This window comes from Python bivittatus, unplaced genomic scaffold, assembly GCF_059951505.1.
Source record: "Python bivittatus isolate LINGU-HERP-01145 unplaced genomic scaffold, Pbiv_v1 ctg000960_np1212, whole genome shotgun sequence".
Lineage (NCBI taxonomy): Eukaryota > Metazoa > Chordata > Lepidosauria > Squamata > Pythonidae > Python > Python bivittatus.
Window position 1 is genome coordinate 6,424,980 of NW_028277124.1, and position 21,117 is coordinate 6,446,096.

At 44.1% G+C, this 21,117-nt stretch overlaps 2 protein-coding genes across 3 annotated transcripts in view; one reads left to right on the forward strand and one right to left on the reverse strand.

Annotated features, from left to right (window-relative positions):
- Positions 1–6,613: 6,613 nt before the first annotated feature.
- Positions 6,614–8,146, forward strand: NKX2-4 (NK2 homeobox 4). 2 transcript variants are annotated; one of them, XM_088131463.1, is made up of 3 exons: positions 6,614–6,998; positions 7,437–7,909; positions 7,982–8,146. In XM_088131463.1, exons 1-3 carry the CDS (start codon positions 6,614–6,616, stop codon positions 8,144–8,146), a joined length of 1,023 nt encoding a protein of 340 aa, XP_087987589.1. The 2 variants fall into 2 exon arrangements, with proteins under 2 accessions (XP_087987589.1, XP_087987588.1); XM_088131462.1 differs by having other exon boundaries at positions 7,437–8,146.
- A 9,620-nt stretch (positions 8,147–17,766) lies between these two features.
- XRN2 (5'-3' exoribonuclease 2) overlaps positions 17,767–21,117 on the reverse strand; it is a 73,872-nt gene continuing 70,521 nt past the window's right edge. The window contains exon 30 of the mRNA XM_007421396.4: positions 17,767–18,298. Within this exon, the coding sequence (XP_007421458.2) occupies positions 18,242–18,298 (57 nt within the window). The 3' untranslated portion in view covers positions 17,767–18,241. The remainder of the gene's footprint in view (positions 18,299–21,117) is intronic.

The window sequence follows — 21,117 nt, forward strand, 5'->3', positions numbered from 1 at the left end:
AAATACCAGGAGTTGTCTTAAACAAAATCAGAACTTAAACTTAAAATCAATATCTGGGATACTGATTTTCAAACCAGTTTAACCCTAGTATTCAACCCTACAGTTTATGAATTCTTCTCAAATGAGCACGTGCCATCATCTTATCTCTCTTCAATTCTAATTCTGAAATTTTGTTGGGCTTTCACCTTGGCCAGGTTGGATGCACTATCCTCTGCAGTTCTGTGGGGGCAGAATAAAAACATCCCTTTTCAGCAGTGCATATATGTGGAGATAGCTCTGTGGAATCCCTCAGCCATGCACTCCTTTCTTGTTCTCTCCTTATAGGGAATCAAGGAAGATATATATGTATCTCATTCTAAAGAACTACCCTGGTAGAGAGCACAATGTCTACCTGTCACTGCTTCTATCTGACCAGGACCCTAACATATCTTTCAAGTGATTTGGTGCTATCATTTGTTGTATCCATCCTACCTACGGTTGAAGTTTAGCACAAATTTTGGTGATTGCCACAGCTATTTGTACAACATTAGATGGGTATAGGGGAGCATAAAAGTTAGTATGCAGAAGATTATATCTATCAAATTACAGAGCACTCTAGTATGACGAACTAGATGCTCGTCAAGACTAGTTTATGGCACAGGTCATCATCTGACGAATTTTAAGCACTGCTGCGCAGAACTTGGAAAAATTGTATGTTGTATCAGGGTTGGTATCTGAAAGCAGCAGGGAAGTGTAGAATTGTCCTGTTCACCCTGGGAACTTACACAGTAATGGTGAGATGAGGCTAGTATGAATGTCTCTGTAGTACAGGCACTGGAGAAGCACATGTTCTGTGGTTTCTGTGTGTCCAGAGTCACAGGGGCATTGTCTCTATGGTTAAGGGATCTTCGTGTATCGGCCTTCAAGGACAGCTGAGGGGAGGGCATCCCACCTGAGTTATTCTGCTGTATCCCAGCGCCAGCCCAGGAGCAGATGGATAAATAGGCTTCCTTGGCTATATGGCTTCAGCCACTCCGAAGCTAAAGGCAGGGCAGGTGCTTCTGGCCAAGACATGCTGAAAGAAAAAGGTTTGAATCCACTGGAAGACATGTTATCTCTCTCTTTCTCTCTCCCTCTTCCTCTGCCAAAATATTTGGCCTGACCTTTTGATTCTTCCCAGCAGAATCAGAAAAGGGGGAAATGGCTTAGGAGTGTAAGGAACAACTGCTTTGTTTCTGAAGAAATGGGAGAGTGCCCAATTCTACTTCTGAAACATTAAGGTGCAATCCTACAGCAACTGAATTGAGGATAAACTCCACTGAACTAATGGGGATTAATGCTGAGTAAACATGGGTCATTCTGTTTGACTGCTGAGGCACTAGCCAAAAACTACCATCTGTGCTTCTGAAGTACTTTTAGGTAAAGATGAAGTCTCCTTCCAGTTGAGTTCAACTGCTGATGACTTCATGGACCATCCAGGTAGTTTTCTAGGCAACAGCATGGAAGTAGTTGGCCATTAGCTTCTTCCAGGATTTTAAGATATTTTTTTTTAACTTTCCAATCTAGGGATTTCCTAGTGGTCTCCTAACCAAGTCCTAATTAATTCTGCTTAGTTTCTTCTATGTGTGGGGAGGTAGAGCCCAGCCAAGTTTGGCTATGTACCTATCTTCCTTTACAACAAAAGGATCTTATTTCCTTCCTAGTCTAGTCTGTGTTGTGATTTTCCTCATCTGACTGAAGCAGCTCATGGGGAGAGAGCTGCATTAGCAACAAAGTGGCAACGCCCAGCAGGCACACTTGATTATCAGTTTGGGGAGTACCCTTCCTTGAGTGAAGCCTATGTGTGTCTAAAGTCCCAGACAAATGCACACAGCATGCTCTCCTCGTAACAAAGTTGAACTGTAAGTATGACTGTGTTCTCAATGTTAAAGGCACCCCCCCCACAAACCTATAATGGTATCTACCTACCTACCTACCTACCTACCTACCTACCTACCTACCTATCACATTCTCTGAGAAATGCATTTGCTATTTCTTCCTTCATGTTTTCTCAGGAATAACATCCTTTAAACTTTGAATGCCTCTTTTTAAGTATTATTGTTTTCAGTTAAAGGGCTTCTATGCTATTGTGATTAATATCACACACTGCAGTATGTGATGAGATCTTTAAAAATATTGGATTAAAACGAACCAGTTTTTTTTTCCTCAAAACAATTGGGTGCTCAATGTTTCCACTCTTCCCACCCAAGCAAACTGGGAAGGAGTAGGTGTACAATAACAGAGGGTAGGGAACTTATATGGTCACACTATGAGAAAGTAAAAATTGTGTATTTGCTCCCCCCCCCCAGTGGGATTCTATGTAAAATAAATTACTACAAATGCCATCATTTAGGAAAAAGGTTTTAACTATGGGGCTTTTAATTTTAATGGTTGAAAATATTTTCAAATGCCATTGGTACAGTTTATATATCAAATAATAACAATTCTCAACCGCGCCAAATTGCAGTTGCAATTGTTGTCACTGACTTTAAGTTGAGGTAGGTATTTTAAGGTGGAGGCTCACTCAAAACATGCTTGAGGAGCAAGTAAGGAAGAACCCGGGCCAGTGTCTTCATAACGGATCTAGAAAGGGCCTTTGCCAATGAACTGGAGGCTTTCTAGGTAATAAGCAATTAACAACTGAGTGGGGCTCTTGTATGGATTTGTTTGATTTATTTGATAAATAAATCCAGGTGCACACAAACCAGTTCTGAAGTGGGATTCTTCTCCATTTCTGAAGGCAAAAAAAATCCACTTCCTCTTCTTTATCTAACTGGCATTTGGCCATTAACCACCCCCTCCCCCGCTCCCCAGACATCAACCAAATATGCAGCAAATGTCAATGCAGTTTAATGAAAAGCATGACAATTAAAATTGCTTACATGAATTTGTATTCTAGAGTTAGAGTTTCAGCCTAAATTAAATACTTTAAATGGTTTCAGTGAAACCGTTTTAACATGAGCTTCTGTGGCTCTTTAAAGCACTGTGTTCTTTTTTTCCTGCTCCTCATCCTCAAAGGAACTTAACTCTTGACTTGAGCTCTGTATCGTAAGAGTCCTGAGAAAGATAGGCCTAAGTATACCATTGTGGTACATTTTTAAACAATAGAAACGCCCATGTCTAGGCTATGCCACTTCAAGCTGTAATAAGGAGGGAAAGCTTCCTTCCACATCACAAAGACTCTGACACCCAGGAACTGGTGTGAGCCAGGGTACTCGCCCATTACTTTAAGTGACCCAGCTCCTCTCCCACCTGCCAGCTTCCTCTTTGCCAGCTTGTTTTTCCCAGTCAAATAGAGATCAGTCAAGTGAGCCCCATCTGCAACCCGAAGTACTGTGGGCCAAACAGTACTGTAGTTGCAGTCTACTGTTGTGGGAAATTGCAGAGAAGTTGTTTCAGTTGGAAAACACCGGCAGTCTCCGGGCGATTGGAAACCAACGCGGACCTGCATTCCGGGCGCTGTCCGCCGGCCAGCCATATTTTAGCCGCGCACCCGACCCGCGGTGGATTTGGGCGGCGGCGTACGGAGAGGTACGTGAGTGCGCGCGAAAGAGGGAACGCGCGCGATGTTTTTCCACGCGCCTAGCTCCCTCTCCGACGTTTTAGCGCCACCCCTTCCCATTTTGGGCCGTGTCCCTTTTCCATGAAATACCCGTGAAGTATTAATATACAGAGAAGTTCTAAGCGTGGAGAGGGGATCACTTCTTCACTTTTATATATGCGGAGACCTCACACTCGGTAAATTACAGGATACGGCTTTCTTTCAGAACGGAACGCGGCGCTTTAGGGGCTTCTCACGACCGCCAGCAGCGTGGGCATTGCCTTAGTGGTGTTTCCCCGGCCCCAAAAGCTGTTACCTTACGGTGGGTCCTTCGTATCATTACCGCTAGGTCTCCCTGCCTCGGTGACTCTCATGATTGCTCTACCAGGCCCCTTGGAATTCGTGGCAACTTCGGGAGGGAATTAATCCTCTTCTGTTCGTCCTGATTAACGAGGTTAAGACAAGGGGACTCATTAGCCGCCATAGATCCTATATCACTCAGGTTTTCTCCTCTGCTTATGAATAGTGTGGAACCCCTCGACCTACGAGGGCTGAGGAAGCCCTCCATGGTCACAGAAGTGGAGGGGGCAAAATAGAACAAAGCACCTTTCCCATAATGAGAGAGAGCAGCCTCAGCAAAACGGGGAGTCCAGCGTCTGCCTACTGTCGCTTCAGACTCAACTTGTCAAAAAACAAAAATAAAACGAGTTCTCCGCTTTAGGGTCGGTATGGTTCAGATCCGGTAGACAGCTCACATCTCGCCAGCCACTGGGTCCGGCTCAAGGCATCACTGACTGTCTTCCCACTCTCCAGCTGCAAGTTTCACAGAAAGTCCAGCTTCCTAATGGAAACCCATTCTTTTTCTCTCAGGACATCGTTCACTGGCTGTAGCTAGGCTTCTGCAGTGACAGGCAAAGCTGTTTTGCTTCCTGTTCCCGGCTTTCTTCACTAGTGGTTTAATGCACCTCTCAGCCCTCTCTGTTTGGTAAAAAGAACCATCAATATTGTCCAGATTGTGGGCAACGTTCTGAGTCTTGGTACATGTGTCTTGAACTCCTGGTTGGGGGTCAATATTTTCAGGCCAATATTTGGTCAATAAGACGGCTGATATAAGAACCTCCCCCCCCCCCGCCCCAGTTACCTATGGGACAAGGGCTGATCATTCTTCCCCTGACACCAAAAGTACAGTTCTGGTCACACCCACAATTCATCTGATCTCACCTCTGAAAAGAGGTGGTGAAGCCCTGTGTATTTTTTTTTTTTCCTCTCTGTTGTAGCAAGAAGGTTGGATGGTATAAGACTGTTTAAAAACTGGATTGGTCAGCTTGGTCTGATGGGGGGGATGTCATTGGGCTTTCCTGGACAGTCTGGTGCCAGCTACAAGAAAGAAAGGGGATTCCTACGGGACTTGGTATAAAAATCTGTGCTCAGCAGAGGTTTCTTTCCACTTAGAAATTTCAATAGTTGAGGATGCCTTTAGAGACAAGTAGCCCTTCCTTAAGGACAAGGCCAGAACAAAACCAGTTTGTTACCACGGGATTTTCTTCGTGGTATCAGCACCACGAAGCTCAAAGGTCAACTCTGTTGTAGACAGGAAGCAATATTGATCTTGGCAGGATCCCCTTGGTGACAGTCTTGTTCCCTGGCCGGAAGTCTCTTGTTTTGGCTCCAACAAACCTGTGATTGGAGTGTTTGAACCAGTGTTTCCAATACTGAATTCTGTTGCCAGTGCCACCCTTCGGTTTCCCTGAGACTGTGTCCCCATTCTTGGGTTTTCTTTGGGCATCGTGTGGGCGCTTTACACCAGTCTCCCAGCTTGAAGCTTTCCAGATGCGTGGACACAATTCCCATAATGCCTAGGCCCCTGGCAGGGAAAGGTCTTTCACACTTTCAAAACACTCCCTTTACCTACTTCCCCACTTTTCCGACTTTTCACTTCTGGAAAAGAAGTCAGGATGGCTCGGCATCTTGTTTGCAGCCAACTAATTCAAGCAGGTCCTCCTAGTTCAACGCGTCACCCTTTACCTTGTGTGTGTGCACAATCTCCTTTTTTGAGTGTTCAGTGCGCTTCGCTGTCAGCATATCAGCATCTCAACAAGAACCCTATAAGGAAGGGTGGCCTTACTGCCCCAAACTACCGCCCCCTAGTTTGCACTGTTCCCTTTTGACTGTTATGGTTGTGCTAAAGGGCCCAAAGGAATGGCCCACCCCCTTCATCAGTCCAAGCGATACTACTTACGGGGACAGGGAAGTCTGCGGAACCCGAAGGCTCGCGTTGATCTCGACTGAAGAGGCTCTCAGGGGAGCCGCCCGCCCGTCGAGTTTAGCGCCTGTCTGAATCTGGCAAAAGAAGAACAGAGGGCTCTGGAGACACCGCTGATCTCCAAGATCGGGGTGGCCAACGCACCACCTTACTTGGCCAGGTTCAGAATATTCTGTTGGACACCCTCTAAGGATCTCCCACCGGTGCGGTGCGGTGCGGGAACTGGCAGAAGGAACCCTTCCAGTCGGGAGCTCGACCTCGCAGGGGAGGAGGGGCAGGGCTGAAGCTAAAGGTCTTTGGAAGCGCTCGCCAATGGACGCAGCTGGAGAGCCCCCGACCCCGCCACACCTTGTCGGACTGTCCTCCCAGCGTGGCGCGCGGGTATGAATGAAGAGCTGCTGGGAGGGGGCCTGCCAATCTTTCCAGACTCTGGAGAAGGGAGATTCGGGGAACCCCTCCCGCGCCGGAGAGGGCGCCAGGCGAAGAATCCGGGGCCGAGGGAGTACACGGGGGGCTGGCGGCTGGGGGCAGCGGTGTGGCTCCGCCCCCGCGGTGTCTGTCGTAAACCTGGCGCCGCCGGTCTAAAATACACGCCAGTTAGAGAGAGAGCGAAGGGAGGGCTGGCGCGCCGCCGCCGTCGCCTTCCCCTCCTCTTCGCCCCCTCTTCCTCCTCCTCCTCCTGGCCGGGTTCCCGCGCAGCGGCGACGGCGCTCAGCCCCCTTTTTCTCTGGACTCAGCAGCAGCGTCCGCCGGGCGATCAGGAAGGGAACCAGGGGGCTGCCCGGCGAGCCATGTCGCTCAGCCCCAAGCACACGACTCCTTTCTCCGTCTCCGACATCCTGAGTCCCATGGAGGAGACCTACAAGAAGTTCGGCGCCATGGAGGGCAGCCTGGGTGCACCTTTGGGCGTGGGAGTGGGCGCCGCCGCCTACCGGCAGACCTCGAGCTCAGCCCTCCCGCCACAGCAGCAGCACCCCATGGCAGGCCACAATACTGCCGCCTACCACCCCATGGCCCATGCAGGGGTCTCGCAGTTCGCTCACGGCTCGGTGGCTGGCTACTGCAACGGCGGGCTGGGCAACGTGGGCGACCTGGCGTCCTATCCAGACAGCGTGCGCAGCAGCACAGCAGCCTCCGGCTGGTACGGAGCCAACCCGGATCCCCGGTACCCCACCAGTAAGCGGGGAGGGGCGAGAGAGGGAGGGACTGGATCAGCTGGGGGGGGGTCTCTTTGCCGGGGGTGGGTGTGTGTGCTCTGAAGGGCGTCCCGTATGAAGCCCTCTTTTGGGGACTGCTCTTCCTCAAGTGTCCTCTTCCCAGACCTGGGTGAGGAAGTCCCGAGTTTGGGGAACAATTGGAGTTTCACAGTGGGAAGGAGACTTGTTGGATGTGCTCAGAGGTACTCTAGAATCCCAGGGCTGAATGGTGAGGAAAAGAAGCTCCTCTTCTCCCTTGAATGGAGTACCGTTAGCCAAGAGGAACCACTGATATTAAAGTGATTAATTTTGAAACGCCACTGGTGATTATGACCGCTGGTCACTGTCTCCAAGGTCGCCCCTTCTCTGTTTCTTGGCCCTGATGACAGCTTCTCTTAACCTGTGCCTGTGTCCTCAGTTTCCAGGCTGATGGGCCCGTCCGGGGCCATGAACATGGCCGGCATGGGAGCTCTGTCAGGGATTGCGGAGGCTGCCAAATCCATGGCCCCCAGCCTTCACGCCACTCCGCGGAGGAAAAGGAGGGTGCTTTTCTCGCAGGCCCAGGTCTATGAACTGGAGAGGCGCTTCAAGCAGCAGAAGTACCTCTCGGCGCCCGAGCGGGAGCACCTGGCCAGCCTCATCCACCTCACGCCCACCCAGGTGAAGATCTGGTTCCAGAACCACCGCTACAAGATGAAGCGCCAGGCCAAGGACAAGGCGGCGCAGCAGCTGCAACAGCAACAGCAACAGCCACCGGAGGGACCTGGCCTGTGCCAGCCACCGCCCCCGCCACAGGCGGCGTCCCCGAGGCGCGTGGCGGTGCCCGTCTTGGTTAAGGACGGCAAACCCTGCCCGCACAGCGCAGCCGCCTCCGCCGCCGGCCAAGCCGCCGCCAGCCAAGCTTCTGGCGCCGGGGGCAGCGGTGGGGCGGGCGGGAGTGCCACTCAGCATCAGCACCAACAGACGCAAGGGACCTCGCTGGGCCAAGCGCCGGACCTGGAGGAGATGTCCCCAAGCCCCCCTTCCCTGCATGGCCAAGTGAGCTCTCTGGCACAGATGGACGCAGCTGCTGTCGATTACAGCGGCGGCCTGGTCAATGCCAGCTTGCTCTATGGGCGGACATGGTAATAAGTCCTCCTCCCCAGCGAATCGTCGAGGTGACTCTTCTTCCCTCTAGTACTGCAGCCTGGATCGGCAGCTCCCTGACTTCTTTCCTTCCCCTTCGGAGCTCATCCTTGGCAGAGAACCTTCCCTGCTAAACCTGGGCACTGCGGGGGAAGGGGTCTCTCTCCCGCGCCAGCCTGCCCGCCCACCTCGGCTGCTCCAGGATCTCGCTCTGGCCACCCCCCCCCCCCAGTAGACAAGGTGACCAGACAGGGGCCTTCAGTGGCCAAGTGGAAAACCGAGGTGGGGAACGTTCTTAGATGCTCTGTACAATAGGTCCCTCTCAGCGGCTGCAGGGGAGGGGGAAAGCCCCCCTTGCTCTGAGACAGTCCCCGAAGTGGGCGAGGGTAGCTCCAGAAGTCGGTTGGAGCCAGGCTTCCCTGCGTACCTAGCTGAGAAAGGCAACTAAAACAAGATCAACAATCGCCTTCTGAAGTGCATCTTACTTCTGGTGAATCAAACCGAACTACAAATAATGCTAATAATAATTTTATCTGGGAACCCCTTAAGTGCAATCTCATTATTACTGATTGAGAGCTGATTGAATTGTAACTCAAGGTCGACTGGCGAACACTATCCGCCATTTTCACAAAAGAGAAGGGGCGACACTCGCGGAGAGGAGAAGGGAGGGGAGGAGACCTACTTGTATCACTGTACCCGGTAATGATATTTTTAAAGAAACTTTTTGAATCTGGGGGTTCAGATTTAAAAGAAAAAAAAAGATGTTATTGTCAAGTATTATTTAGTAGGGATTTGGGTGTATTACCGGCAAACATCAGTCAACTGTAAAGCAAACTACAATTCGTTCCAATAAAAGGTAAATGGGCTGATGAAATGAAGAGGAAATCATCCTTAGCACATATAATGTTACCTGCCTGTGGATTTCTTATCAAAGGTACAATGCTGCGGGAAGTTCTCCTGTGGAAGGAGCTGAGCAACAGCACGAACAAACTTCCCGGAAGGGTGTACCTACCTCTAATCATTTTGAACTTTAACGTTTGTAAAAATTTACTGAATTGCTAAGGGAGTTCTTAATCAAAGGAAAAGGTAGACATTGACGGGAGGCAGAATCGGTAGAGTTCTTTGAATCATGTAACTGGCGGCATAGAAAACAGATTAAGAAAAAAGATGGAATTAGCCAAATACAAACTGTGTGTGAGGGGAGAGAGGAAATGGAAAACACTTTCATATGAGTTCTTTCTCAGACTGCACTCCTAAAAAACAGGTTCTATGAATATAAAGTATTATACCACAAAAGGCTCAAAGGGTGAGGAGCGTTAGGCTGTTATCCTATACTCATCCTATAAAGGATAAATGAATTCAGAAAGATTTACTTTGGGGCAGTTAGGAAGACTGCATTTTTTTTTTTTTTCTGTTTAAAATTCCATTAAACTTTGCAGGATAGAAGCAGTCTCGATCATGTGTAAGATTGCAGCCAGGTTGCATCTTTGATGTGGCCCCAAGCAATGCTTTTACAAAATATTGTCAGTCATTATATAATATTTTTATTATTGATTAATTGTTTATCTGCTTGGATTTTTTTAAAAAATGAAGCTATTATTTCCTAATCCATCGTTTCTAAGATTGATTTGGTCTTAATTGTCACACAGTTTGTGAATAATAATTATTCTCATTTGGTCAGGAACAACCAACAATTTTTTTCCAGAAGCAGCCTGCAGTTCTATTTGTTTCGAGATGTAGCTTTTTAATAAGTAAAATGAAAGTGAAATAAGTTTGTCAATCGCTTTGACAAACTTGAAATGAACGCAAATTGAATAAAGTAAAGTCTGGGTTGGAATCTGATCATAACTTAGTCAAGAAGCAACTGGTGGAATTCATGCAACTAATAGAAATATCAGGAATACATTAACATTTTTAAACTTTAAAAAGGGCAGGGACAAGAAATTCTCCTGTGGAAGCTTCAATTAAGGGAGACACCAAAGATCAGTTTTCTCCATTCCTGTGAAAGGCTGGCTCCTAGGTGTTTCTGGGCAGACTATAATCCTTTAATATTCCAGTTTACGAATCTTAATGGGATCACTACCACCGTACAAAGCATTTTTGTTGCTGATTTAAATAGTTTTTTCTTCTAAGTAAAGCCGTTCAGCATAGGATCTTAAGAGAACAACTCCAGAGTTGTTGTCCGGCCCCCACTCATTTCAATGATGTAAGTGAAGGAAAACTTACCCTCGGAACGTGCCTTAGGAAACACGAAGTCCATGGAAACACACTGCTGGGGGTGGAGGGGTGGGACCCTGATTCAGATGAGCTCAGAGTCGGGATAAAGATTTTAGTTCAGAATAATGACATGCACTTCCAAATGTGTGGAAGGCAGGAACTGGTTCCTTTGAAATAACTTAGAAGAGGCCAGTGCGTGCCACCAAAATGTTGGTTGCATTTGTCATATGTTCTAAGTCTAAATAAAAGTATATGAGATAATACTCACCTGAGAGCAAGTCCCATTATATTAAGTGAGGTTTACTTTTGAGTAGATGTCCTAGGATTGCACTCCCCATCTCACTTAAAACTAGTGGATTTTAAAACGTCACTGCCTGGACTGTGTCTTTCTGAAGGAAGTTGGATTGCTATCCTATTTAGAAGTAAAAACCGTTGGTCACAGTAGAACTTCATTCTGTGTAATCATTCTCAGGATTGTGTAAAACTTGGGTTTCGGAACTATTACAATTAATGGGAATGTGTAGTGGGATCAAATTATTCTAAGGCAGACTAATTTTATTTGGGTATTTTAAGTTTAGGGTCCACATATAAAAGTGATCAAATAAAGACAATACCTTGTATACCTCAACATCTTAAAGTTGGAACTCCAAATACCAATTAAAGAGGAATGTTGTTCAGAGAACTGCATCGGATTAAACATGTTTGAGGTCTGGTTGAAATAAATGTGGGCCCGCACTATTATCTGGGTGAAACTTTCTTTGAAAGAGACTTGCTTGCGAATAGCACGTACGGGATTGGTTCTAAATAGCTTTAGTCTACAGTTCCATGCACTTGTAGGAAAAAGACTGATTGAACTCAGTGGAACTTACTTACCAAGTAACCGTGCTAGGATTGTGATCTAAGCTTAATCCTCTATTTCTAACCACTCGGGAGGTACCCTTACTGGACGCAATGGGACTTTCTTCTGAGTAGACGCATGTAGGATTGTGCTGTGGTCCAAGTAATCTGACAACTTGCGAATGACAGGGTTGTATGCTACAGTCCTCTTCTTCCATTGCCCTTATTTTGTTATTGTATTTATTATGTTGAATAAATGTTGGACAAAACATAGTTTAGCTATTTACTGAAGAACACCACTATATTTTTCTTGTGTAATAACGAAGTTGCTTACTTCCTTCGGACCAACTCAGCTACCTAGGTTGTTTTGTTATGGCGTTAAAGGGCCCTCCCTCCTGTCTTTCCTTAGCTATACTGTTCTTTAATATTAAAGAATATTAAAGGAGGAGAGAGGAAGATTGTGAGGGAAGAGAAAATTAGCTGCAACTACGTGCAAGTTGGTAAATGAACAGGATCTGAGCTGGGGCGGGGTGTGTGTGCAATTATTTGATCCACTAGCTTCAAGACAGAAATTTACAGAATTCATGGTTAACTGCTTATTCGTCTACCTTTATGCTACTGCTTTGCTATTGTAATGCTAAGTGAATTTGCCAAGAACCAAGCTCCCTGAAAGGTGGAGATAATTACTCCTGAGTGAGCATGAGATTGTAACATGGATTTTTTTCCCTAAATTTGGCTGTCTGAGTTGGCTTTGAACTCAGCTCTCTGTAGAACTCATTTCCAAATACTGTAAGGGGGAATCGGATTGGGCTGCATTTGAACGTGGGAACCTGTTCCGCTGGAAAGCGTTGTGTCTGAGGCCGGAGTCTGCATCCCTTGTTTGGATTTGGGATACCTTACTCGGACCCACAGACCATCGCTTGAAACTGCAGCCAGCTCGGTTAGGAGCCAGACCAAAAGCAGTGACCAAGTTGTTCCTTTGGCAAAAACAGGTGAGATGAGATAAGCGCTCTGCCAAATGAATGTTGTTAAATTGTTCGGGGAGGAGAGGTCCCACTGAACCCAAATAATAACAGAAGAAAAGGTGAGAATTTACATTTCAGTAGACCAAAGCTTGAAACAAGTTTTCCCTGTCCATTCAGTTTTGAGGAGACTTCAATTTATGAAGGTGCGATGCTTTCAAAATTGCAAGATTTTCTCTAAAACAAGTAGTTTACCCAACTTTATTTAAATGGGCAGGCTGGAATGCATTAGAAAGGAACAGAGTTTCGCTTGGCAAGAGCCCGATGCTGGGATAGGGCTCCCGGATGCATCGGTGGAGGTTTGCGCAGCAAAATTTTACAGCAGACAATAGAAAGAGTTCGTTTGGTTGGAAGGTCTTACTTTAAGTAGAAGATTTTTGCAAGGCCTTTTCCATTTCACCAACTAAAGGAATGGAGAAGATGTCAAATAATTTTGTGGTGTCTTAAAACATTGAAAATATATCATGACATAACCTTTAGTAGACCGCCATGCCATATGAAAACATCCATGTTCTTATTCTACGATTTTTTTTAAAAGTCAGAATGAGAAGCTTAGATGGAAAGGTGAGAAAATGGTGAAAATGAGTGATGCTCTTAAAAACAAAATCTTAGGATTAAAAAAAAACTAAATTAGTTTTTAAAATAAATTTATTCGAAATAATAATGACTATTAAAGTAGTCCCACAAAAGGTTTCCATCTTACGTGTGGGCTAAAAGTTTAATTTTAATCCTAGCTCCTTTTGTGTGTCTTACCCACCAAGACCCTGGAAGGCTTCTTAATGCTCAGGACGCAGCCGCCGGGTTGGGAGAGGGGGCTGTTTTGCCAAAAGGCCTCCTCATTTCAGCAGACTGGTACATGCCCGCACAATTTAGCTGCACATCTGAAACAGACGAAGCCCGGGTGGCAGAGTTTCTGACGACTGAGTACAACCACCAAGTCAAAGACACGTTGCAAACCTCTCTCCCGCCGCATCCGAACCGAAGTCTTGTGTCTTATACAGCGCCTAGCAGCAGTTAGGACGACACTGCTGTTAAAGTGCCCCGCTTAACTGCTGGGACTCTCCAATGTAGCAAACTATTCAAATTAGTCCTGGCGTGGCCTCCACGCCTTTCTGTACGTGTGTGCGCGTATGTAGGAAGAGCGGGCAAGCAAGCGAAACCCCGATAGCTACCTCCTCTAAGCATTTCTTCCTAATTTGCTTTCCAACTTAAAGACCCTTCTAATGAAAAGCAAAGCCGGCCTATTGCGGAGAGCTGCGAGCACTTCTTCTCACGAAGCCCAGGGAAAAGCTTTCCACCCATTCAGCTGCAGCATTTTTTCAGAGCGTTTGAAAGAAAGGGTTTTCTCCGGCAATTAGTGCTCGCCAGGCTTTTAAGGCGAAGACAAGCCGGGCAGCCTTCGCGGAGCTCATTATCTGAAGAGGGGGATAAGTGTCTTTGGAGCGGCCCGGCGAGGAAGGGGTCTCAAGTGGGAACAAAGAGCCTCCCAAAGTTCCTCTGCAGTGGTGGCCGCAAGTCAGCTGCAACTCTCGGGCCACAGCGCGCGGGGGCGGGGGCGGCCTTTCTTTAAAACAAGGCCTCGATGGCGGTCCAGCCGCCCAAGAATCGGCGGTTCCCTCAGCATAGAGGCCCCGGCGGGAGGAGGAAGGCGGAAGGGCCCCAAAGGTCGGGCCCCTTCCCTTGCAAGCAGTCTTGGTCTCGGTGGGGCTGCTGGGCCAGTCGCGAAGGCGAGTAGCAGAAAGCGCGCCTCGTTTGGAGGTGATCGCTCCTGGCGGGAAGGTCCTCTCGCCGGTGGAGATCGCCTGTCGGGGTGTGAAGGAAGAACGGAGGTGGGGCCAGGAAGAGAGCCCCCTGACCTCGAAGGCGGCCAGCCTCTGGGCCATTTGGGGGTCCTGGAAGCAGACTGAGGGCGGGACAGTCGGTTTCCCCCTCGCGAAAGCCACTTCTTGGTCAAGGATTATTTGGAAAGCCCACAGCTAAAGCGTAGCGTATCTCAAGACACGCTCTTCAGGGAGTGGTGTGGCTGGTTGCTGCTTTCCACCGACTGCACTTGTATAGTAAACCCAGTTTGTTGCCATAGCATCTTGAAATCTCCCATCCACGGCATATGTAGTTCCAGAGTTTGTAACGCTCACGCTATAGCCCCGAACTAGAGTAACTGAAATTGGAGGACCTTGTCTCCCACTAGTTTATATGTGCATGCTAACGTTTACTCGTTAGTCCAACTAAATAAACTAGTCTTACTGGAGTTAAGTATGCAGACCGCTGCAGCCTCAGGCTTAATATTTTTATTATTGTAATATGATTTGGCTGAGATTCCCTTAAAGTTTTTCTAGGGAAAAGGAATTCTATTGGATATTAAGCCTTGGGTGCACAGGGTCTCATATAGTCTTCCTCTAAAATTCTGCCCCTTCCCAGATTTCCTGGGACTAAATTCCAGGGTCAAAAAGCAGCCTTGCAATTTGGGGCTTCTTTCTTCACAGGCTTTCCTCCTCCCCCCCCCACCCCACCATACCATATATGTTGGCAGTGAGAAATTAAATACTCGATACTGGGTCCTGTGAATTGCTGCTATCAATCTGCATTTTTTGGCAAGAGCTTCTGGCAGCTTGTGCTAATATTTTCAGCCCATCCTCTATTCCTACTCCTCACTGTAAACATTAAGACTTCCAAATTATCTAAAAGGATGAATCTGTTGTTCCAGAATAATGGAGATTAGTACAGTATGCGGTAGACAGGACTGTAATAGCAAAGGTGAAGTTCTTAAGTTACCGTCTCATAAATAGGAAAAAGAAGATAAAAAGGATCAATGATAGTTGGAATAGTAGAGGAAATGTTTGTTCACCTATGTTGACTATTTTGCTTAAGAGGGAATTGTTAGGATGCCTGACCTGGAGATTTACCTGCCCCTGGCAGCATACCATACTTTGAATACTTTTTTCAATGTTAACTTTTCAGTGCAGTAACTCCAACTAATATTTAGAGTTTTGTTGTTGTTGTTGTTCAGTTGTCAAGTCGTGTCTGACTCTTCGTGACCCCATGAACCACATCGCACTAGGCCCTCCTGTCCTTCACTGCCTCCCTGAGTTTGCTCAGTTTCATGCTCATTACAGTTTTTTACTAGGTTGTTTTATAGCACTGTCTAATAAAGCTGTAAACTGTTTTGGAATTTACACAAATGAGAATTGGTAAATATTTGAATTCAACCCTGCTTCTATTATTCTGATTTGATGAGTAAGTACAATATTGGAAATATTGTCATTTTTATAACCTTCCACTGTTTGCTTAAATGTGCTATCCTGTACTAAGTGCTGCATGAAGAAAGCATGTGAATGCTTAGGTCTATCTCTCTACTCATAGGCAAGCAATATATGCTAGTCCAGAAATCAGCATAGTGTCACACATGTATCTCACCTTTTTTCATTTCATGACAAAATTCATATTTATGTTTCAAAGAGCAAGTATCTGCATTTCTAAGGTATTTCACTGGAATTGTAAACTGTACACCCTCATTCAGCAACCGCAATCCATTTCAGCAATTTTGTTAAGTGAATGGTCACTAAGCGAACACCTCTTTCTCTCTCTCTCTCTCTCTCACACACACACACACACACACACACAAACACAGATGCTGTGAAGATCGCTGGTTGTTGCCATCTCATTCAGATAAAGTTCTCTCATGCAGCTATGCCAGCATTACTCTCACTCTGGCATGCATTGTTGTCAGGCACAGAAATTTGGTTTAAGTGTGCGCATTGGTTGGAAAATGATATTTTACTTCCATTTACTACTGTGGAATTTGTGAACAGTCGCTAACCAAGGTAGTCGTTAAACAAAGAGTGGCTGTATTTGTTTTTAACTATTAAAAATTATTTCTATAGATGAATACTATACCAATATTAGAAAATGTGTTAAATTTAGCAATTCCTACAACACAACCAGAATTTAATTCTAGTTCTATCCTAAACACATTTAAGCTTTTAAGTTAGAGAAGCAGGAGAACAAGTGAAATCTAGAGATACTAGAATATGGAGTGTATCTTGTCTGATAGAGGTATCTTCCTTAAAACAACTTTTAAAGGCTCTTTCTCAGCCTGGTAGTTTTCTACGTACAGGATTTTTTTAAAAAAATCCACCAGTACAATTGTGTCATCTCCATACAGTTGTAAGAACTGGACACAAGTCCGTGAAGTCCCCAGGAGTCAAGTTCAACTTGAAAGAACTCTACTTCTTTAGGTCTAGAAAAATATGAAGAGTTTCTGAAAATATGGAGAGTTCCTTACCATTTCTGTTGGGACCTGGGTTAAAACTTTTCATTTTTAAAATTAAATCTGTGTGTTTAAGAACTAGAAGGCAAATTGCATGTTCATCATTCAACTTCTCAATAGTTAATTTAGATGGTTATCTAAAAATATATCCAACTATACTCCATTTGGAAGTGACACCGCAGTGCTCTCTTAGTCGTGGACTCTTGACAGAGCTCAATTCACAGATTCACAGATAAAAGGTAAAACTATTGAAAGGGAACATACAAATGAGCCCAAATTTATACAGTTTCTTCTAAGTTTTAGTGTTTAAAACTGCAAGTTGCTTTGGGTGCTTTCTTGAAAAAATGTATCTGGGATTAAATTCTGTTACTGTATTTACACCATCTTTGTCTAGTATGTCCCATGTAGAATTTTCTTGTGCTGATTCTTCCTCTCTCTAGTTCTGCCAAGAAACTATTTGTTGAAGAACAGTATATGCAACTCATAGTGTGACCTGAGGCTTTGAACAGCTCTTACTGGACAAATGGGGTATCCCAGATATTGCAAAAACATAGCTCTCAGAATTCCTCAGTATTGGTCATGTAGCTACAGTTATTGGAATAGTAATTCAGCAATATATGGAGAACCACACATTATTCACCTTTGTGTTAGTATATACAGGTAGTCCTTGACATGCAACCATTCATTTAATGACTGTTCAAAGTTATGACAGCACTGAAAAAAGTAATTTATGACCAGTCCTTGCACTTATGACTGTTGCAGTGTCCCTGCAGTCACATGATAAAAATTCGGGTGCTTGGTAACTGGCATGTATTTATGACAGTTGCAGCATCCCAGGGTCAAGTGATCACCATTGGCGACCTTCCCAGGGGGCTTCTGACAAGCAAAGTCAATGGGGGAAGTTGGATTCATTTAACAACAGCATGATTTGCTTAATGACCACAGCAAAAAGGTAATAAAATTGGGTGCGACTCACTTAACAACCACATCACTTAGTGCCGGACATTCTGATCCCAATTGTGGCTGTAAGTTGAGGACTACCTGTACACGTCTTATATACATCATTAAGTTAGGTGAGTTTTAGATGACCTTAAAGCTCGCATGCACTGCTTTTGGGAGGAGTGGAGACAAAAAAGTGTATAAAATTATTGTGTATAAAATTCACCAATTCATACTTTCCAAGCAAACTGATAAAATACAGTCTTGATTGAGCTAAAGTTAAGAATTCCTATATTTTTTAATACTACAATATGAAATAAACTACATAAGAACCACACAGATGCTATAAAAGCTGAAATATTTACTTGGGAAATTCAGTAGCCATATTTTTAAAGGAAGAAATTAAAACAAAGCATTTTAAAGGAAATACTGATGAAGTATTTAAAGTCTTTAACTCTTGTGCTTAAGCTTTGCAAGCCAAGGTCCACAGCTACATAATTTTTGTGTATTTTTTCAATGCTATTTTTCTTAACAATGCATTCTTATTAGGCATGCACCTAATGGATACCCTGATGTGAAGTTGAACAGCATTGGCAATAAAGCCTCTACACTCAGTAAAGACAGACCTGTACTCCTGCTTCATTATTCACATCAGAAAATCTGTTCATATTCTGAAGTACAGTTGTAAATCAACATACCCATAATATCAAATCTTACTGGTAAAAATGTACACATTTTAAAAAGAAAGCTTATCACCTGAAAAATACCCAGGTGATCTATATGATTATACAAACAACGGTGGAAAGTGGCAAACGTCTAATTCCAGCTGTATCTTCCAGAAGAGGGTGGCAATGGGTAAGGTCTTCCATAACCCTGCAAAAATAAATAATATGGTATTATTTTATTTGTTCTAGTCACAGCTTTTACCACAAAAGTAACACCCTCACCCAAATATTTATTATTCTGTAATGCAAGAAGCAAATACAGGCAAATACAGATAGTCCTCAGTTAACAATAGCAATTTGGACCAGAGTTGCCACTGCTAAGTGACATGGTCGTAAAGCGCAACGTCATGTGACGCTGCTTAGCGATAGCAATTCCAGCACTTCAATATTCACATGGTGACCATGTGACATTCTAGATAGAATGACACATGGTCACCATTTGCAATCTCCTACCAGCTTTCCCATTGATTTTGCTTGTTGAAAGCTAAGAAAGAAGGTTGCAAATGGCAATCATGTGACTGTAGGACACTGTGAAGTCGTAACTGTGCATCAGGTGCTGAGTGCCTGGATTGTGATCATGTGACTGTGGGGATGCTGCAATGGCCTGAATTCTGAGGACTGGTCATAAGTATCACTCGTTCAGCATCGTTGCATTCTGAACAGTTGCTGAATGAGTGGTCATTAACTGAGGACCATCTGTATGATAAGTCTGTTGTCTGTAAGCAGTTTTATATCCCACTGATCCGAATGAATGAAAGCTTATGCTTGTCTAATCTCATTAAATCAATCAACTCCATGTTTGGAGCTGCTTTTTTCATTTAAGTAAAAACCTGTAGCAAGTACAAACACAAGCAAACAGGATAAAGAATTATTCTTATAATGCATACTTACACGTAAAATTCATAGTATTTAGTTAATTGCCTTAGTTTTGAGCTGTGTTTTTGACTGTTACATTATTTGGACTTCAGAATGAAAGTTCTGATTCAAAATAACTCTTAAGAATGCAAAGCTGCATTGGACCAGTCCAGAGGCCTACATACTCTGGTATTCTGTTCACATAGTGGCTTACTAAATGCCTATGTGAAGCCCATGAGTATCTTGTGAAAAGTCCACAAGCAGGAACCTCCTTATTAGTATTTTCCAGCAATAGCAATTATTAAGAAGCTACAGCATCTGGTTCTGGAGGTAATGTTTAGCATCATGATGAATAGCCAATAATAATCTTATCACCCTTGGTAAATTTGCCTAATCCAGGTTTTAAGCTGTTCAACATCTACTGGCAGTGAATTCCACAGGTTAATTAAATGCAGCGTGAAGAAATATTTCTTCTACTCTTTCTAATTCTCTCAGCATTAACCTTAACAGGGAGACCTTGAGTATTGTGCTGAAAGAAGAAAAAAATATGTATCATGCATAATTTTATACTATAAAATATATATCTTATGCATATTTTTCTTAGTCTAAGTTCACAGACTAAGCCCCTATTAGAGATTTTTTCCTCAATGACCTTCTAAAAGTTGTCATTAAATCATAATTTTAGTTGTGACAAAAAGAGAGAAATTATTAAATACTTGGGGAGTCATCATATTTACTGCATTTAATTTGAATTAAAATTAGTTTTTGCCTGTCTACTTTATTTTGGCCCTTTTTAGAATCTGATCCTTGGTATATCACTCAAAGGCCAAGTGTGGCTCTGGTCTTCCGGAAAGCTGTATATACTTGTTGTAATCTAAAACTCACAAATGTACTTCACAAATGGTAGCTCTACCACTTTATCATTTAAATTGCCCTTTCAGCAAACAGATACATTCTTATGAAAACAGGTTCATGGTATCAAATAATTCTATAAATGCTCTGAAGAAGAAACATTGTAATTTCACACCATGTTCATTAAACAATGTTGATGTCTCTGCATAGAAGGTTTGAGGACTAAATCTAATCTTCTACATTAAGCTTGCTGATCCAGCAACTGCCATCCCAAAAGCAAGCAAGTAGATTGTGGATCTATTAGTAAGCCAAGTGATACAACCTCCTTTTTTGTTAGGAATTATGTTAACCATTTGAGCTTGGCAGTTAACTTAAAAGAGCACCCAGAACATTTTAAAATGAAACCCAAATCTGAATTCAACAGCTTTAGGACCTGGCATTCTTTGGAAAAAGATGAAATGAACAACATATGCCACTAATAATCACTACTATCTTGAGCATATTTTTAATTCTGCATCTCCCACATCAAGCAGGAAGCAACTGCTGATGATAGCCAGTGATGCAACATCAGCTATTCTAGATACTGGAAGAAGCTAGTATATTGTAGCTAGCTATTTCTTCTCTACAACTTTGAGATGTCTACAACTTTGAGATGTGTTTGTATGCACAGGACTTCAGCTTTCATTATCAGCACCCTCAACTGATATAGACAGCAGCTTTTGAACAGAAACCATATCCCAGTGATTCTTGCTTAAGTGTTTGGACAGCTCCCCCTGTAACTGTGGTAAGAAGCCTCTACCAAATGCTTAGGACAGCTTGTCAACAGCTTGCTACAATTTCAATAGATATTCAGTATCAGGTGTTCCGGGCAGGAATTGCTGATATGCTTATACTTTCATGCAATCATCCCAGTAATGCACAAATGCAAGCTAGAGATATCACTGGATTACTGTGTTTTGATGCTAGGAATGAAATGTCAATGGATCAAGGGGGAAAAAAATCAAGATTAGGAACACACTTTTCTTTCAGATTGTGTGCAATTCTGTATTTATAAGATAATGATTACAAAATGGGCTTAGACTATCTATAACTGACAGTGGAAAGAATTTATCTTTCTAAATTTAGCTACATGGACCCATATTAGGAAAATGTTATTCAAGAAACAAGCTTTTAAGAACCAAATTCAGCATGAGAGGAAAGGCTGAAAACCCTTTATATTGCTATCACTTTCTGGCTGCCTGCTATTATAAATACTATTAA